The 17,806-nt window shown below is 51.5% G+C and overlaps 1 protein-coding gene across 2 annotated transcripts in view; it reads right to left on the bottom strand.

Moving 5' to 3' along the window:
• BCL7A (BAF chromatin remodeling complex subunit BCL7A) overlaps positions 1 to 17,806 on the bottom strand; it is a 40,241-nt gene that overhangs the window by 16,905 nt on the left and 5,530 nt on the right. For both annotated transcript variants that reach the window (XM_031000972.3, XM_031000973.3), the window contains exons 2-4: positions 14,367 to 14,448; positions 9,718 to 9,814; positions 985 to 1,152 (exon numbers count right to left, since the gene is read on the bottom strand). In XM_031000972.3, the coding sequence (XP_030856832.1) occupies positions 985 to 1,152; positions 9,718 to 9,814; positions 14,367 to 14,448 (347 nt within the window). The remainder of the gene's footprint in view (positions 1 to 984; positions 1,153 to 9,717; positions 9,815 to 14,366; positions 14,449 to 17,806) is intronic.

The following is a 17,806-nucleotide window of genomic DNA, read 5'->3' as shown; positions in this document are numbered from 1 at the left end:
CCCACACGGCTTGCTCAGTCGCCCAGTTTGAGCCTCGTCTTGTTCAAAGGCCGCCCTGACCACTCCATTTAAAATTGCAACTCTCCAGGTCATTCAGCAAGACCCCCCCACCCCTTTCCTACTTTATAATTCTCTGCCACACTTATCTTCCTAATACTAGGTTGTCTGATTTTTAAATATATTTAAAATTTATTAATATAATTATATTTTGAGCCAGGGTCTCACTCTGTCACCCAGGCTGGAGTTCAGTTGTGTGATCACGGCTCACTGCAGCCTCCAACTCCTGAGCTCAAGGGATACTCCCGCCTCAGCCTCTTGAGTAGCTGGGACCACAAGCACACGCCACCATGCCCAGCTCATCTTAAAGCATTTTTTTGTAGAGACAGGGTCTTGCTATGCTGTCCAGGCTGGTCTCAAACTCTTGGCCTCAAGTGATCCTCCTGCTTCAGCCTCCCAAAGCATTAGGATTATAGGTGTGAGCCACCATGCCTGGCCAATTGTTTGATTTTTATTTATTTACTTATTTTTGAGACAGGGTCTTATTGTCACCCAGGCTGGAGTGCAGAGGCATGATCACGGCTCACTGTAGTAGTCTTGACTTCCTGTGCTCAAGTGATCCTCCGATCTCGACCTCCTGAGTAGCTGGATCACAGGTGTGTGCCACCACACTTGGCTATTTTTTTTTTTTTTTGGTAGAGATGAGGTCTTGCTATGTTGCCCAGGCTGGTCTTGAACTCCTGGGCTCAAGCAGTCCTCACACCTTAGCCTCCTAAAGTGCAGGGATTACAGGCATGAGCCACTGCACCTGGCCTGTCTGATTTTTTTAATTCCCCCACGAGACCATGTACTCCAGGTGTCACCTCTCTTTACTGTCTCCTTGCTGGGGCTGGCACATGACAGGGCCTCCTGGAACACCTAGCCACAGACTGCCTGAAGGCCAGTTACAGGGAGGCCGTCAGAGCCCCACCTCCAGAGGCCACATACCTTCAGCTCCTGGGTGCTCCTTCCCATCAGCCTGGGCCTCATCCACCTTGGCCTCGGTGCCGTCGCTGGGCACAGCCGAGTTGGGCTCTGGAGCGGGGCTGGAGTTGCTGCTGTTCTCCTGTTTGATGGGGGAGGCATCTGCGATGGAGCTCTGGTTGCTGTTATCGTCTGTGGGGGGTGGGAACAGAACCACAGGATGAAATCCCATAGCTGCCAAGGACGGGTAGGTCAGAGGGCTAGGCATCCCTGTGTCTCAATGCCCGGAACCCCATGGCAGCTCTCCTGGGGAGGGGTCTGGTTACCCTTTTTTTTTTTTTTTTTTGAGACGGATCTCGCTCTGTCAACCAGGCTGGAGGACCGTGGTGCAATCTTGGCTCACTGCCTCCACCTCCCGAGTAGCTGGGATTACAGGTACTTGCCACCACGCCCGGTTAATTTTGTATTTTTAGTAGAGATGGGGTTTCACCATGTTGGCCAGACCCGTCTCGAACTCCTGACCTCAGGTAATCCGGCTGCCTCGGCTTCCCAAAGTGGTGGGATTACAGGCGTGAGCCACTGCACCCGGCCGTGTGGTAGGGGTCTGGATACTGGATATGCCTCCTCCTGGGACCCCTGAGCTCACTCCCGCCCCCCGACCCCCACCTACCCACCCAAGCACCACAGCCGTCCCATGTGTCCAGAGAGGCAAAGAATTCCAGCACTGGCCTGACCTTCCCCACACTGAGTCAATTGTACCCTGTGTCTGGAGGCAGCCAGCTGGGGATGGTGGCCTAACATATTTAAAATCCTGGGGGGACATTTGAGGCCTCATTCTGGGTGTAGAAACCAGACGTCTTGTGTGTCTGGCAGGGAAGCGATACAGAAGACACGGCATGGTCCGTGAGGCGGGATTGCCAAGGCGTTCTGTCTGACTGCATCCATCCTGGAGCCGAGTTCCACTTGATAGGAAATAAAAGGGAGAGAGAGACAGCGGGAGGTGGCACATTCCACGGGACACGTGGTCCACTCCCTTAAAGTCAGTATCATATTTAAAAAAAAAAAAAAGTTGGGGGAGGGGAGATGACTTTAGAATAAAGAAAGCTAGGAGACTCGACTAAATATGATGTATGGAAATGATTTGGATCCTGTTTCAAACGTGCCAGCTGTAACACTTTGGAACAATTGGGGAATTTGAATATGGACTGGGTTTTAAAAGCTATTAAGGAACTGTTGTTAATTTAGTTAGAAGTGATCATGGGACAGTGGGTATGTAGAAACGTCATATTTTTAGCAATGCATGCTATGACGTTTAGGTGCAGACTTGAATGTCATGAGGCAGGGAAATTTACCAGAAAATGCTTCAGTGCAGGCTGCCGGCCACTGTCAGGACTCCCTGAACTTTTACACTTTTTTTTTTTTTTTGAGATGGAGTCTTGCTCTGTCGCCCAAATTGGAGTGCAATGGCGCGATCTGGGCTCACTGCAACCTCCACCTCCCGGCTTCAAGCAATACTCCTGCCTCAGCCTCCCAAGTAGATTACAGGCGCCTGCCACCATACCTGGCTGAGTTTTGTATTTTTCAGTAGAGACGGGTTTCTCCATGTTGGCCAGGCTGGTCTCGAACTCTTGGCCTCAGGTGATCTGCCCACCTCAGCCTACCAAAGTGCTGGGATTACAGGTGTGAGCCATCGCACCCGGCCACTAGCTGTGTATTTTTTATATGTGAATTATATTTTAATTACAAAAATTTAAAACATTGAAAAAATAGATGAGACAAATATGGCACCGTGTTCATGAAAATCAAGGTGGAGTGTACAGGGGGATCGTATTCCTCTCTCTACTGTTCTTGACAACAAAACCCTTCACAATACAAAGAAGAAAGAGAAAGGGTAATTGGGCAATGGCATTTACAGTTGGGCTGGGGGCAGAGCTGGGGCCCGGGCTGCACCTCCCCTTGTCCTGCACCCCCTTCTCAGGCACAGAGTCCCTCTATTTATTTTTTTGAGATGGAGTCTGTCACCCAGGCTGGAGTGCAGTGGCGCAATCTCGGATCACTATAATCTCCACCTCCTGGTTCAAGCGACTCTCATGCCTCAGCCTTCCAGGTAGCTGGGATTACAGGCATGCACCACCATGCCCAGTTAACTTTTGTTTTTATTATTTTTTAGTAGAGACGGGGTTTCGCCATGTTGGCCAGGCTTGCTCTTGAACTCCTGACCTCAGGTGATCTGCCCGCTTCAACCTCCCAAAGTGCTGGGATTACAGGAGTGAGCCACCACACCCAGCCATTTTATGTATTTTTTATTTTTAGAGACAGGGTCTTGCTCTGTTGCCCAGGCTGGAGTACAGCAGCACAATCATAGCTCACTGCAGCCTCGAACTCCTAGGCTCAAGCCATCCTCCTGCCTCTGCCTCCTGAGTAGCTGGGGCCACAGGCATGTGCCACTGCATCTGGCTAATTTTTAAGTTTTTTGTAGAGATGGGGTCTCACTATGTTGCCCAGGCTGTCTTGGACCCCTGGGCTCAAGTGATCCTCCTGTTTTGGCCTCCCAAAGCACTGAGATCATAGGCCTGAGCCACTGTGCCCAACCTAGGAGAGTCATTTTAAACAGCAGAGACCCAAGTGGAGGTTTCAAAACCAAAGCAGCCTTTCTGGGGGCCATGCTGCACCCGGGGCGACGGCCACTTTTGTAAACATGAGAAAGAGACAGAGACACCCCAACAGACCTGGGCACCTGCCACCGTGCCAGGCACTGGGCAGAAGCATTTATGGACACCTCGTGGAATCCTCCCCACAACCCGTTGGAAAGGTGCCGTTACCACCTTCACTTTCCGGAGGGGGAAACTGAGGCTGGGAGCAGCAGAGCCACTTGCCGGACCCATCTGCCCAACTTCCAGCCCCACGCCCCTCCTCTACCTCAACCTGCCGAGGAAGCACCAGGCAGTCAGGCGGCCCCACACGGGTAACCTGGATCTGATTTTAACTGTACTGTGGGGTGCTCGTTACACAAAAGCATCCTCTTGTGAATTCTGGGACTTAAAGAAAAAAAAGAAGGCTGTGTGCTCCCCGATTTCTCCCTTGAGAAAATGTAGACTTCCTTCCTACGGCAAGCACACGCGCAAGAAGCTGGCCCCGTAGGTTCCTGAGGCTGTGTTAATGAATGACAATGAGCACTAATGTTTAACGTCTGGTCTAGCCTGGTAGCCTGGTAACAGCGTGACCCCGATACTTGGGCTAACTTCAGCTGAGTCTTGTGGACTAAAGGGCCCGGGGCACCGCCCTCTCCTTCATCTCCTGCTGTACCCATCCTCCCACTTGAAGCCTTCCAGAAAACTTGCCCGGCCCACACCTTTCCCTGACCTTCCCATTTACACACTCTGCAGTCTGACTGGCTTTCGGCTGCACGTGCACTAAAATGAAAATCAGAAAGTCAACAGGGCTCCTGTGTCTGGGGACCTGGTTTGTTCAGCATCCTAGATTTTTCTGGAGAGTTCATCCAGGTCACAAATCTGGATCTTTTGTGTTTTTTTTTTTTGGAGACACGGCCTCACTCTCTTGCCCAGGCTGGAGTGCAGTGGTGCAATCTTGGCTCACTGCAACCTCCCCTTCCCGATTCAAGGGATTTTCCTGCCTCAGCCTCCCGAGTAGCTGGGATTACAGGTGCCCGCCACCATGCCCGGCTAATTTTTGTATTTTTAGTAGACATGGGGTTTCACCATCGTTTGGCCAGGCTGCTCTCCAACTCCTGACCTTAAACGATCCTCACAACTTGGCCTCCCAAAGTGCTAGGATTATGGGTGTGAGCCACCACGCCCAGCCACAAACCTGGATTCTGTCTTCAAAGAACCTCAAATGCCATCAATGGCACTGCAAGTTATGAACTTGCTAACCATGCATGTTACTTCACCTCACTGGGCCTTAGTTTCTCCATCTGTAAAATGGGGTTGGTTATTAGACTCAAATGAGGCAATGATGTAACGGGCTTAGCACAATACTTGGCACATTGTGACGGTTTCATAAATGTGAGCTGTTAACATGCCAAGGTTTTTAAAATTTTTATTATAGGCTGGGCACAGTGGGTCATGCCTATACTCCCAGCACTTTGGGAGGTTGAGGGAGGAGGATTGCTTGAACTCAGGAGTTTGGAAACAGCCTGGGCAACATAGCAAGACCCTGTCTCTATTTTTGAATACAGTAAAATAATTTTTTTTCTTTATGGAGTCTTGCTCTGTCGCCCAGGCTGGAATGCAGTGGCATGATCTCAGCTCACTGCAACCTTTGCCTCCAGGTTCAAGCAATTCTCCTGCCTCAGCCTCCCAAGTAGCTGGGATTACAGGCGTGCACCACCACGCCTGGCTAATTTTTGTATTTTTAGTAGAGCTGGGATTTTACCATAGAGACCAGGCTGGTCTCTAACTCCTGACTTCAAATGATCCTCCCACCTCGGCCTCCTAAAGTGCTGGGATGACAGGCGTGAGCCACCACGCCTGGCCCAAAATAAAATATTTACTATGTTATATATATAAAATATATATATTATATAATATATAATATATTATAATATATAATGCATTATATTATATATTATATATTATATATAATAATATATAATATATTACACAAAATATATTATATATAATATTATATATAATATATATAATATATAATATAATATATATTTTATATATATATATATTTAAGAGATGGGGTCTTGCTCTGTTGCCCAGAGTGGAATGCAGTGGTGCAATTACTGTTCACTGCAGCCTCCAACTCCCAGGTTCAAATGATCCTCAGCCTCCAGAGTAGCTGTGACTATAGGTGCGCATCACCACAACCTGCTAATTTAAATTTATTATTATTATTATTATTTTTAATCTATTTTTTTTTTAGACTGAGTCTTGCTCTGTCGCCCAGGCTGGAGTGCAGTGACGTGATCTTGGCTCACTGCAAGCTCCACCTCCCAGGTTCACGCCATTCTCTTGCCTCAGCCTCCCAAGTAGCTGGGACTACAGGCGCCAGCCACCACGCCTGGCTAATTTTTTTGTATTTTTAGTAGAGATGGGGTTTCACCGTGTTAGCCAGGATGGTCTCAATCTCCCGACCTCATGATCTGCCCGCCTTGGCCTCCCCAAATGCTGGGACTACAGACACGAACCACCTATTGTTTTTTTTGTAGAGATGAGGTCTCCCTATGTTGCCCAGGCTGGTCTCAAACTCCTGGGCTCAAGTGATCCTCCTAACTCGGCCTCCCAAAGTGCTGGGATGACAGGTGTGAGCCACTGTGCTTGGTCCCATGCCCAGGTTTTTAAGAGATTATTTAATTTAATCCTCACAGTGAGTTTATGAAGTAGGCATTACCATCCCCATTCTACAGATTAAAACTAAACAAACCCCAAAGCTAGAGGTTAAACAAATAGCCCGAGATCACACAGCCGGGGGAAGGTGCAGGGAGAGTTAGGATGTGAACCCAGGTGGGGTCCTGGCCTCAGCTCGAAAAGGCCCTCGGGTGTAATTCTGCGTCTGTGATCCAGCCTCAGTCCTGAGTCGGGCCTGGGGTCTCCCCAGTCCCCAGAGGGAAAGGGGATGCTAAGGAATGCCACTGAGGCAGTCCACATCCCAGCTCACATATCTATTTCTGAAAATGAAACATAACCCAACTATGATTGTATGGCTGGTTGGGGGGGCTTTCTTGACACATTAACCAGCAGCAAAGCCCCACTGCTCTTTTTTTTTTTTTTTTTTTTTTGAGGCAGAGTCTCGCTCCTTTGCCCAGGCTGGAGTGCAGTGGCCTGATCTTAGCTCACTGCAGCCCCCACCTCCCAGATTCAAGCGATTTTCCTGCCTCAGCCTCCTGAGTAGCTGGGATTACAGGCACACGCCATCATGCCCAGCTAATTTTTATATTTTTAGTAGAGATGGGGTTTTGCCATGTTGGCCAGGCTGGTCTTGAACTCCTGGCCTCAAGCGACCCACCCACACCAGCCTCCCAAAGTGCTGGGATTACAGGCGTGAGCCACTGTGCCTGGCTCCCACTGTGCGTTTCTTTTTTCTTTTTTTGAGACGGAGTCTCACCCTGTTGCCTGGGCTGGAGTGCAGTGGTGCGATCTCGGCTCACTGCAGCTTCTGCCTCCTAGGTTCAAGCGATTCTCCTGCCTCAGCCTCCTGAGTAGCTGGGATTACAGGTGCCCGCCACTACACCCAGCTAATTTTTTGTATCTTTTTTCCTTTTTTTTTTTTTGAGACAGTTTCACTCTTGTTGCCCAGGCTGGAGTGCAATGGCACAATCTCCGCTCACCGCAACCTCTGCCTCCTGAGTTCAAGCGATTCTCCTGCCTCAGCCTCCCTACTAGCTGGGATTACAGGCACGCGCCACGACGCCTGGCTAATTTTGTAAATTTTTTAGTAGAGACAGGGCTTCTCCATGTTGGTCAGGCTAGTCTCGAACTCCCAACCTCAGGTGATCCGCCCACCTCAGCCTCCCAAAGTGCTGGGATTACAAGCGTGAGCCACCACGCCCATTGTTTGTATTTTTAGTAGAGACAGGGTTTCACCATGTTGGCCAGGCTGGTATGGAACTCCTGACCTTGTGATTTGCCTGCCTCAGCCTCCCAAAGTGCTAGGATTACAGGCATGAGCCACCGCCACTGTGCTTTTCTAAAGCCCGTTCAGAAACCTGCCAGTCCACCTGCCCTTGGAGCTGGTGACTGTGTTTTCCAGACAGGTCGATTTGAGCACGTGGGGATGTTCGCTGGCCTTGCTTCCCTAGAACAAGACAGCCCTGGGTCTGGAGAGATCAGAAACTCCAGCAAACCAATATTCCCTTCCAGTTCCTTTTTTAGTGATTTGTCTACTACTACCTGGCTGTACCAAAGCTTCCAGTGGTCAAAAGTACAAAGACATTGAAATTGGGGTCAAGAGATAGAAAAAGGCAGGGGTTGCAGGCTCTTGTCCTAGCAGGCCAGGCAGGTGACAAAGAGGCAGTGGGTGAGCCAGGTGGGCCTGGAGGTGCCACACTCTTGCTAAGGGAAGGTGGCTCTGGCTTCAGGCAGTTCCAGGCAGCCCTTGCCTCGAGGGAACACACAGCCAGAGCCAGAGCTGATTTCTCAAGGGATGGCAGGATGGAGATTTCCTGATTTCCAAACAGGGAAAACCAACTTAATTTTTATGAAGCTTTAGGGACGGGTGCGGTGGCTCACACCTGTAAATCCTAGCACTTTGGGAGGCCAAGGCGGGCGTTCGAGACCCGGAGTTTGAGACCAGCCTGGGCAACATGGTGAAACCTCGTATCTACTAAAATACAAAAAAATTAGCCAGGCATGGTAGCACGTGCCTGTAATCCCAGCTACTCGGGAGGCTGAGGCAGAAGAATTGCTTGAACCCAGGAGGCGGAGGTTGCAGTGAGCTGAGATCGCACCACTGCACTCCAGCCTGGGTGACAGGAGCGAGACTCTGCCTTAAAAAAAAAAAAAGGAGCTTTAGGTTTGAATCTCTGAGGGCATTTTCCTTGGGTGGATGGAGAAAACCGTGAGGACCTGCGGGGGACACTGGGGACTAGCTTGGAACGTTCTGAGTTTTTACCTGGGTGGTTACGTGGGTGTGTGCAGTTTGGGAACATTTCATGGAGTCATACACACATCATTTGCACGTTTCCTCTCAAATAAAAAGGTCAAAACAGAAACAGACACCGCCAACAGGAAACAATGGCAGACAGCACCATCTGGATTTGGTTGATGGACCTAGATTACAACTTTTTTGGGTTTTTTTGCCTTTTGAAGAGATGGGGTCTCACTGTATTGCCCAGGCTGGAGTGCAGCAGCTACTCTCAGGTGCAATCATAGCTCACTGCAGCCTTGAACTCCTGGGCTCAAGCAACCCTCCCGCCTCAGCCTCCCAAGGAGCCAGGACTACAGGTGCGTGTTTCCTGTACCCAGCTAAGTTATAACATTTGAAATTAAACAGCAAAGGAAGTTAGGTGTAGACGTGGAAGGGCAGTTCCCAAGGTCCTGGTGGGATTAACATGAAATCAGAAATCCAGTTTGGAGGCCGGGCACGGTGGTTCATGCCTGTAATCCCAGCACTTTGGGAGGTTGTGGTGGGCAGATCACTTGAGGCGAGGAGTTTGAGAGCAGCCTTGCCAACATGGTGGAACCCCGTCTTACTAAAAAATACAAAAATCGGTCAGGGATGGTGGTGCATGGGTGTAATCCCAGCTGCTTGGGAGGCTGAGGCAGGAGAATTGCTTGAACCCAGGAGGCATAGATTGCAGTGAGCCAAGACCACGCCACTGCACTCTGGCCTGGTCAACAGAGCAAAACTCCGTCTCAAAAACAAAACAAAACAAAACAAACAAACAAAATCCAGTTTGGAGTTTCCCAGCAGCCAAAGCAAAATGGGAAACACAGCCATTTATATAATTTATATGAGGGGGGGAAGAAACATATGCCCAAACAATCTTCCTGGACACACGAGGCTGAGAGAAACATCTCCTGCGGGGTTCTTGTCCCCGGGTGAGGAGAGGGTCTAATTTCTATGTCTCTGGCTTAGTTTATGTCTCTTGGCTTGGTACGCTGGGAAAAGAAACTTCCTCTCCTCTGCTGACTCTTCTCCTTGGCACACAGGCCGCCCGGCCCTGCCCAGCCCTCCTGCCCCTTGCCTGGAATGTGAACAAACCTGCTGGAGAAACAAAAACATGACCGAGTGCTTGGCCAAGGCCCCGGGCTGGGCAGGAGAGGCTGGCAGGCCATGGGCACTCACCATGCATGTCCATCATCCCTGGGGAGGAACTGTTCTCCGGAGTGGTCACCTCTGAGCCACACTTCTCGTCCTTGCCTTTTTTCTTATTCTTGTTTTTCTGCAGGGGAAAATGGAGCAGAAACCAAGTCACCAGATCATGTGTGTGTGCACACGTGCTCAGAGCCCCTGAGGAGTGGTGTGAATATTTTATTCCATTGAAGCCTCCTGGAGCCCCCAGGCCTCTGGAGGTTTTCCTGGGCCCGCATTTGAACACGTCCTATTAGGGATTGGCCTCTGGGTCTCGCCCACTGTGGAATTAGAGAGCCCCACAGAGGGGAGGGTTCTGAGGCTGGCCCAGCTCCGGCACCCTGGAAAATAAGCCTGCCTGTTTCTGGGGCTGTCAGCAGCAGTGTGGAAACACCCTGGCTGGCAGGACCTACCTCCTCTTTTAGGGACAGTATCTGGGGAAGAGGCTACCATCAGCCCAGAGCAGGTACAAAGTAATGCCAGGTGACCCAGAGGTCACTCACTTCCACCAGCTGCAGGCCCCCTGGGGCAGCCTTTCTCAAAGTGTACTCCGCTGACCTCCAGCACAAAAGCGCAAGAGGAGTTAGGAAGGAAGACCCCGGGAGAAAGGAGGGAGGACCCCGGGAGAAAGGACGGAGGATGGGGATGCTTTTTGTGCCATTCCTTTTTTCTTTTTTTTTTGAGACAGAGTCTCGTTCTGTCACCCAGGCTAGAGTGCAGTGGCATGATCATGGCTCGCTGCAAGCTCCAACTCCAACTCCCAGATTCAAGCGATTCTTCTGCCTCAGCCTCCCAAATAGCTGGGGCTACAGGTGCCTGCCACCACACCCGGCTAATTTTTGTATTTTTAGTAGAGACGGGTTTCACCAATATATTGGCCAGGCTGGTCTCGAACTCCTGACCTCGTGATCTGCCTGCCTCAGCCTCCCAAAGTCCTGGGATTACAGGTGTGAGCCACTGTGCCCGGCCATTCAATTTTTATTTTTTTTTAATTTTTTTATTTTTTTACGAAAGGAATCATGTTAGAAACAACCTTGGCTGAACTGTAGGAGACTCGTTAAATCAATCGTGGTACATTCATTCAATGAAATCGGACGCAGCAATTACAGGGAATAAGGTGGTTCTTCACAGACTAACATGGGGTGATCTGCAAAATACTAACACATTAACATATGTCAATATCGCTAAGATATATATATATATATATATATATATATATATATATATATATGAAAGATGCAGGATACGTGAGCCTCACCGCCAGTGGTAAGCAAAGGATGTGTGTGTGTGTGCGTGCTGTGTGTGCATGCATGTATTTACATGCATGTTTGCGAGCGAAGCCTCCCTTTAGAAGGATAAACAAAACCTGGCAACACTGGTTGCCTCCAGGGGCGAGAACTGGGGTGGGGATGGGGGGTGCATGCAGGGATGAGAGGCAGATTTATAAAAGATATGCAGTAAAAGAGTAACATCGGAAGATACACAAATCCAAACAGACAAAAAGTGGATTGGTGGTTACCAGGGTCAGGCGAGGGGAATGGGAAGTGACTGCTAATGGGTATGAGTTCCTTTTTCAGGGTGATGAAAATGTTCTGGAATTACAGTGGTGACAGGTGCACAACTCTGTGAATACACTAACTGAACTGAATAAAACAGTGACTTCTGGCCGGGCATGGTGGCTCACGCCTGTAATCCCAGCACTTTGGGAGGCTCAGGCAGGAGGATGGCTTGAGGCCAGGAGTTTGAGACCAGCCTGAGCAACATAGCCAGACCCTGTCTCTATTAAATAAATAAATAAATAAGCCAGGTGTGTGGCTGGGCGTGGTGGCTCACGCCGGTAATCCCAGCACTTTGGGAGGCCGAGGCGGGCGGATCATGAAGTCAAGAGCTCAAGACCATCCTGGCTAACATGGTGAAACCCCGTCTCTATTAAAAATACAAAAATTAGCTGGATGTGGTGGTGCGCGCCTGTAGTCCTATCTACTTGGGAGGCTGAGGCAGAAGAACTGCTTGAACCCGGGAGGTGGAGGTTGCAGTGAGCCAAGATTGCACCACTGCACTCCAGTCTGGCAACAGAGTGAGACTCTGTCTCAAAAAAATAAATGAATAAATAAAAATAATAAATAAATTAGCCAGGTATGCATGCCTGCAGTCTCAGCTACTCAGGAGGCAGAGATAGAAGGATTGCTTGAGCCCAGGAGGTCGAGGCTGCAGTGAGCTATGATCCTGCCATTGCACTCCAGACTGGGCAAGAGACCCTGTGTCTTAAAACAAAAAAAAAAAAGTGACTTCTATGATATGTCAATTGTCTTAATTAAAAAATTGTTTTGAATTTGAATTTTGTAACATATTTTACCTATTTAAAAGGATGAAATTTTCAAGAGTTCTAAAGTAACAAATGGATATAACCATATAGATACTGAGTGTTTAAAACAATAAAAAGCTCTCCCTCCACAAGGCAGATTCCCAGCCTCAACCTGCAGAGACTCAGCGGCTGGTGATGGGCCCAGGAATCTGCATCTTCTGAAGGTGCTCAGCCAGGCCGAGAACCATCGCCCTAGAGGGAAAGGGGGTGGGGGAGTGGCACATGGCACATCATGGCTCACAGATGAAGAGGGAATTTGCATTTCTCGGCACCGTCTGCACAGCCGGCACAGTGCTAAGTATTCTCCGTGGTGATATATTGCTTTTGCTCTGTTGCAGAAACCGCGATTTGGATGTTACTGCTCCATTACACAAAAGAGGGGACTAACGCCCAGCAATGTGGGGTCACCTGCCTAACATCACAGGTTAATCGGGGCTGGTCTGTCTGCCTCCAAATCAAACGGTCCCTTGAAGCCTAGAGCTGCCCGGTCCTTCCCGATGGCCCAGAGCTTACGTTTTCCCCTTGATCATATTCCATTTGGCACTTCCCTGATATCTGTTTCATGCTATTCTATAATTATCTTCCCCCAACGAGATCAGAAATTCCTTGAGAGCAGGGACCACATCTTCTCTAATGCAACCGGCATTTCTACACCTAATGGCGGGCAAGGCACAGACATGGGCCGGAGCCAGGAACTGCCTTCGAGGAGCCTGCCCTGCTCTTCCTTGGGAGATGCGGAGAGAGACCAAGGCTCAGTCCCCTTGGGGAAAGCAGCCCTGGTGGTTCCGGGAGCCCAGGCTAGAACCAGAAGGGACAACAAAGGCCCAAGTTCAGGGGTTAGCATGTGATCACGGGGTGAAGAATGGAGCCACAGCCCTGCCCAGAGACCCAAGACTTGCCGGGCAGGTAACTGAAGATGGGGGCGAGAAACTCAGCCCCTGTCTTTTTGGAGGAAGCTGGACCCCCACATGCTTCCCCCACCCCAAACCTACCAATCATGACCTTACATCACTCCCAGGAGTGGCCGCAGCCATGTGGGTTAGTCTGCGCCATCTTCCCAGGTAGAAGGACTGAGTTTGAGTAAATAGGGAAGGCAGTCCAGGCAGGGGGGAACGGCCCAGGCAAAGGCCTATGGGGGAGACTGTTCTTGATTTGGGATGGAAATAAGAGGGGTCTCTGGAGGTAACTGGCCTGGGAACCACGAAGTTGGGAGAGCCCTGTCTGCTCGGGGCAGTTGCCAGCCATCACAGGACAGCGCCTCGCATTCCCTCTAGTGGTGGAAGTCGGGATGGCGCCACCCCTCCTGGAGCCCCGCATCCCTGCACCAGGCTTTCCTAGCCCCTGGGGCCCCCTGTCACCAGCAGCTCCACTCACCAGAAGCTTCTCCAAGCGCAGAGAGAACCTGCGCTTTGGAGTCAGACAGGCCTGAGCTCCATTCACAGCTCTGAGGTGAGCCGTGTGAAGTGGCTTCACCTCTCTGAGCCTGTGCCCTCACTTGTACAGAGGAGAGGTTAAAAAGATCAACTCCACAGGCTGAGTAGGAAAAATAACGGAGATGCCGCATGTGAGGCATCAGCCCAGGGCCTGGCAGATGGTGAGAGGCTCAGGAACAGAACCACAAAGGTGGGGAGAACGTGCCTAACTGTGGGCACCACCACACCTGCCCCAAAACACAGTGCCAAGCCCTGGGGGGGAGGGGGGGGGGCGCTCGGCCCAGAAGACACAACTTGCAGGCCGGGCGCAGTGGTTCACGCCTTAACTCCAGCACTTTGGGAGGCCCAGGCAGGTGGATCACCTGAGGTCAGGAGTTCGAGACGAGCCTGGCCAACATGGTGAAACTGCGTCTCTACTAAAAATACGAAAAAATTGGCTGGGTGTGGTGGCGTGCACCTGTAATCCCAGCTACTCGGGAGGCTGAGGCTGGAGAATCGCTTGAACTCACGAGGCAGAGGATGCAGTGAGCCAAGATCACACCACTGCACTCCAGCCTGGGTGACAGAGTGAGACTCTGTATCAAAAAAAAAAAGAAGAAGAAGAAGAAGACACAATTTGCGGGATCCACCCGTCCACCGCTCTGAGGGCCAGACTCTGGGGCTGGAGTGGGAGGGGTGGGGACTGGTCCAGCAGCCTCCCCAGGTCTAATCTGGGTCCTTCTACTCCCAGGGGCTCTTGGTCCCAGAGCCCCAGCACGGTGGGTAGCAGTGGACAACCTCCCTCCCCATGGTGGGAGGAGCACGAATGGGTGGCCCACCCCAGGGGACCAGCCCTCCATACTCACGTCATCAACCTTGGGCTCCGTCACAGGGACCCATTTGTAGATTCGCAGGGATGTGTCACCAACGGTCACCCATTTCTTCTCCCTGAGGAGGATGAGGAAGAGCCTGTTACCGGGGACTCTTCATCCCTGGGGGACACAGGCCGCACTCCCTTGGGGCTGAGAGCAAGCTCCAGATCACACAGATGAGGGTTTGAATCCCAGCTCCACCCTCACTAGCGGGAGCCCCTGGGCAGGCCACATCACCCATCTAAGCCTGGTTTCTCCACCCGTTACACCACATAGGGTGGTTGCCCTCTCCAGGCTGTCGCCAAAAAGGCTGAGGGTGGGGCTGCCATTACAAGGACTCCTATGGGTGGCGGGAGTCCGGCCCAGGTTCCTCCTGTGTCACTGCCAATGCCACGCAGCCAGTGGACTGGGCCACCCACGCCCGTCTGGGCAGCAGAGAGGGCTTCAGGCCAGCAGGCCGATTCCTCTCGTGGGGGGTGGAGTCGTCACCAAGGACACCTCGGGGCTCCTCCTGCCCTCTGGGCGATGCGTCTGAGGTCAGAGGAGGCAGGAGCAGGCAAGCTGGGGAGCCGCCCACACTTTGCCGGAAGAATGCCCTTCGCGGCGGCCAAGGAGAGCCAGGGAGTGGTGACCTCGGCCCGAAAGGAGGTTACACAGCCTGAATGTGTGGGTGCAGCCAGGTGGGAGGGGAACTGCACCCCTGATTCAGCGCTCCTGGCGACCCTGTCTGCAAGGTCACCCCAGCTACATTACAAATGCCTGAAGGACGGAGTCCAGACCCCCCACTGTGAGAGGCAGGTTTATGGATGAGAAGGAGAAACTTACAAGCCACAGAAGCAAACAGGACTGGTTTTCATTCGAGATAACAATGCCCACCCTCTCCTCCACCACCACCACTCTGCTCCGAGCCACTGTCATTTTTCCGATTATTGCCACAGCCAGCCACCTCCTGTCCTTGACCCCCTGCACTCTGACTTGTCCCTTACCGCCACAAAGTCCCAGCAGCCACACCCCTGAGGGGACTGAGGCTCAGGAGAGCCTCCCAGAAGCAGGGCTGGGGTTGGAACCGAGGCTCCTAAATCAAGACTCCGCCAGATCAGGAGACCTGCGAGGCCACCAAGGAGCCACTGATGGCTCAGCTAGGAGGCTGGCGGATTTAAGGGGCCCAGCAGGCACTGTTGGGGCAGGCGCACCCCTGGTACAGGCGACGTAGCTGCCCGAGTCCTCAGCAATTTTGGTGACAAAAATTCCCAGAACTGAGAATTCTGTGTGGCACGAGCACCTCTGTCCGTGAGCTGCCTGGCACCTTTTTTGGCCTCTCTGCCCAAACTCAGCCTTAGATCACCCCCTCGTGGGGCACGTGGCCCTCACATGCTGTTGTGACAGGTTACAGGACTCCCACCCTGTCATCACGGGGGTTGCAGGATGACCGAGCATACTCAAACCCAGCCAGCCGAAACCACAGACACCTCACCCCCAAAAACCCTGCCCGCTCGGGTCCCACGTGTTCCATCAGAGGACGCTACGGCCCGGCTTTTCTTATTATACCAGTGGCCATTCCTAGTGCCTTCTATGTACCAAGTACTGTGCCGGCTCATCCGGCAGAAAATGGCAACTTCCCCATTTGACAGATAAAGAAACTGAGGCACAGGGCGGTGAAGGTGAACTCATTCTCCCAGAGCCAGCACTCGAACCCTTCACCCAGCACAGCTGTTGAGACCAGCCTCTTTGCCCCCTCCTCCTTGCACCTTTTCACCCAGAAACGATGCAGGAAAGATGAGTGTCTAAGTCCACTGGCCAGTCTCCTGCCTCCTGTGGGCAGAGCAGACAAACCACAATGCCCATCTTTCTCCTCCTCCATTCTGAGCAATCAGAAGGTGTCCAGAAGAGACCGAGTGCTCCTGGGAAGAACCTCAGTTGTTAGAGCAACCATCACAATAGCCACTGTGTGCCCAGGCTATTACATGCCAGGCTCCACGCCAAGCACTCTACTTACACACCCTCTCTCCCTGGGATTCCCAACAGGCTACAAGAGGGGGACGATTGTCACCCTTTTTACAGATGCAGAAACAGGATGCCCAGAGAGGTTATACCACTAGCTTGGGGTCTCACAGACAGGAAGTGGCAGAAGAGAATTAGATTTGGGCTCGGACCCCAGACACCACCTCCTGCTATTCTGTTGCCCATGAAAACCAAGAATCATTCTAAAGGAGCGCCAGGGTAACAGAAGCTGGAGGAAGAATGACAAATTGCCAGGACTCCATGCAGATTGGCCAAAGCCATTCATTACTCATGAGCCCTGGACCAGCTTCCCAGTAAATCAACCCATTCAAGGTTTGATTGTGTTTGGGGGAAAAAAAAAAAAAAGTAATTGACTTGTAACACACAGGACACCTTTCAGGGCAGAAAGTGTGCCAGAGATCTGGGCTTTGCGGCCGCAAATCAGCCAAGATGCAAGTTTGCAGCTGCTTCCCAGCGAGGCTCGAGGCCACCGCAGGCTACAAGCTGAATGCAGCCAGGCTTTCGTGCCTCTCTTTGCCCCAACTGGCAACCTCTTCACCAAGTTCTCAAGTTACCCCAGTGATGAGAAACTGTATTTCCAGGTGTGGACATTGAGGGGACTTTGGGACAGAGGCAAGAACATTAAGAACTCTACCTCTGAGCTGGACCTATGCTCAGCTAAGCAGCCACCCGGAGGGGCCATGGAGCTCAAGTTTAAGGCACCAAGTGAGCACCCAGGAGGACATGGGATTTCACAGCCACAGACACACTGGGTGGGCACACGGGTTCAGCGGAGCAGCTGAGGTTTCCCACAATTGCCCCCCAAAACCATCACCACAGAACACATAGCCCTCCCCAAAAAAGGGCGTTGCTCCTCTCCCCCAGTGAGGGTATTAAGCTATACTCATCACTTTCTTATTTTTTTATTTATTTTATTTTTTTGAGACGGACTCCTGCTCTGTGGCCCAGGCTGGAGTGCAGTGGCACAATCTCGGCTCACTGCAACCTCCGCCTCCCAGGTTCAAGTGATTCTCCTGCCTCAGCCTCCTGAGTAGCTGGGACTACAAGCACGTGCCACCACGCCCGACTAATTTTTGTATTTTTAGTAGAGATGGGTTTCACCATGTTGGCCAGGCTGACATAAAACTCCTGACCTCAGGTGACCCACCCGCCTCGGCCTCCCAAAGTGCTGGAATTACAGGTATAAGCCACTGTGCCCAGCCTATTTGTTATTTTTTTGAGATAAGGTCTCCCTCTGTTGCCCAGGCTGGAGTGCGGTGGTGCGATCACTGCTCACTGCAGCCTCGACCTCCTGGGCTCAAGTGATCTTCCTGCCTTGGCCTCCCAAAATGCTGGGATTACAGGTGTGAGCCACCACACATGGGCCCCACTTTATATTTAGGGTGGCAAACAACCAGTCAACAGGCGTGTTT

This window comes from Gorilla gorilla, chromosome 10, assembly GCF_029281585.2.
Source record: "Gorilla gorilla gorilla isolate KB3781 chromosome 10, NHGRI_mGorGor1-v2.1_pri, whole genome shotgun sequence".
Lineage (NCBI taxonomy): Eukaryota > Metazoa > Chordata > Mammalia > Primates > Hominidae > Gorilla > Gorilla gorilla.
Note: the sequence above shows the minus strand (reverse complement) of the source record. Positions and strands in the feature narration are given on the sequence as shown.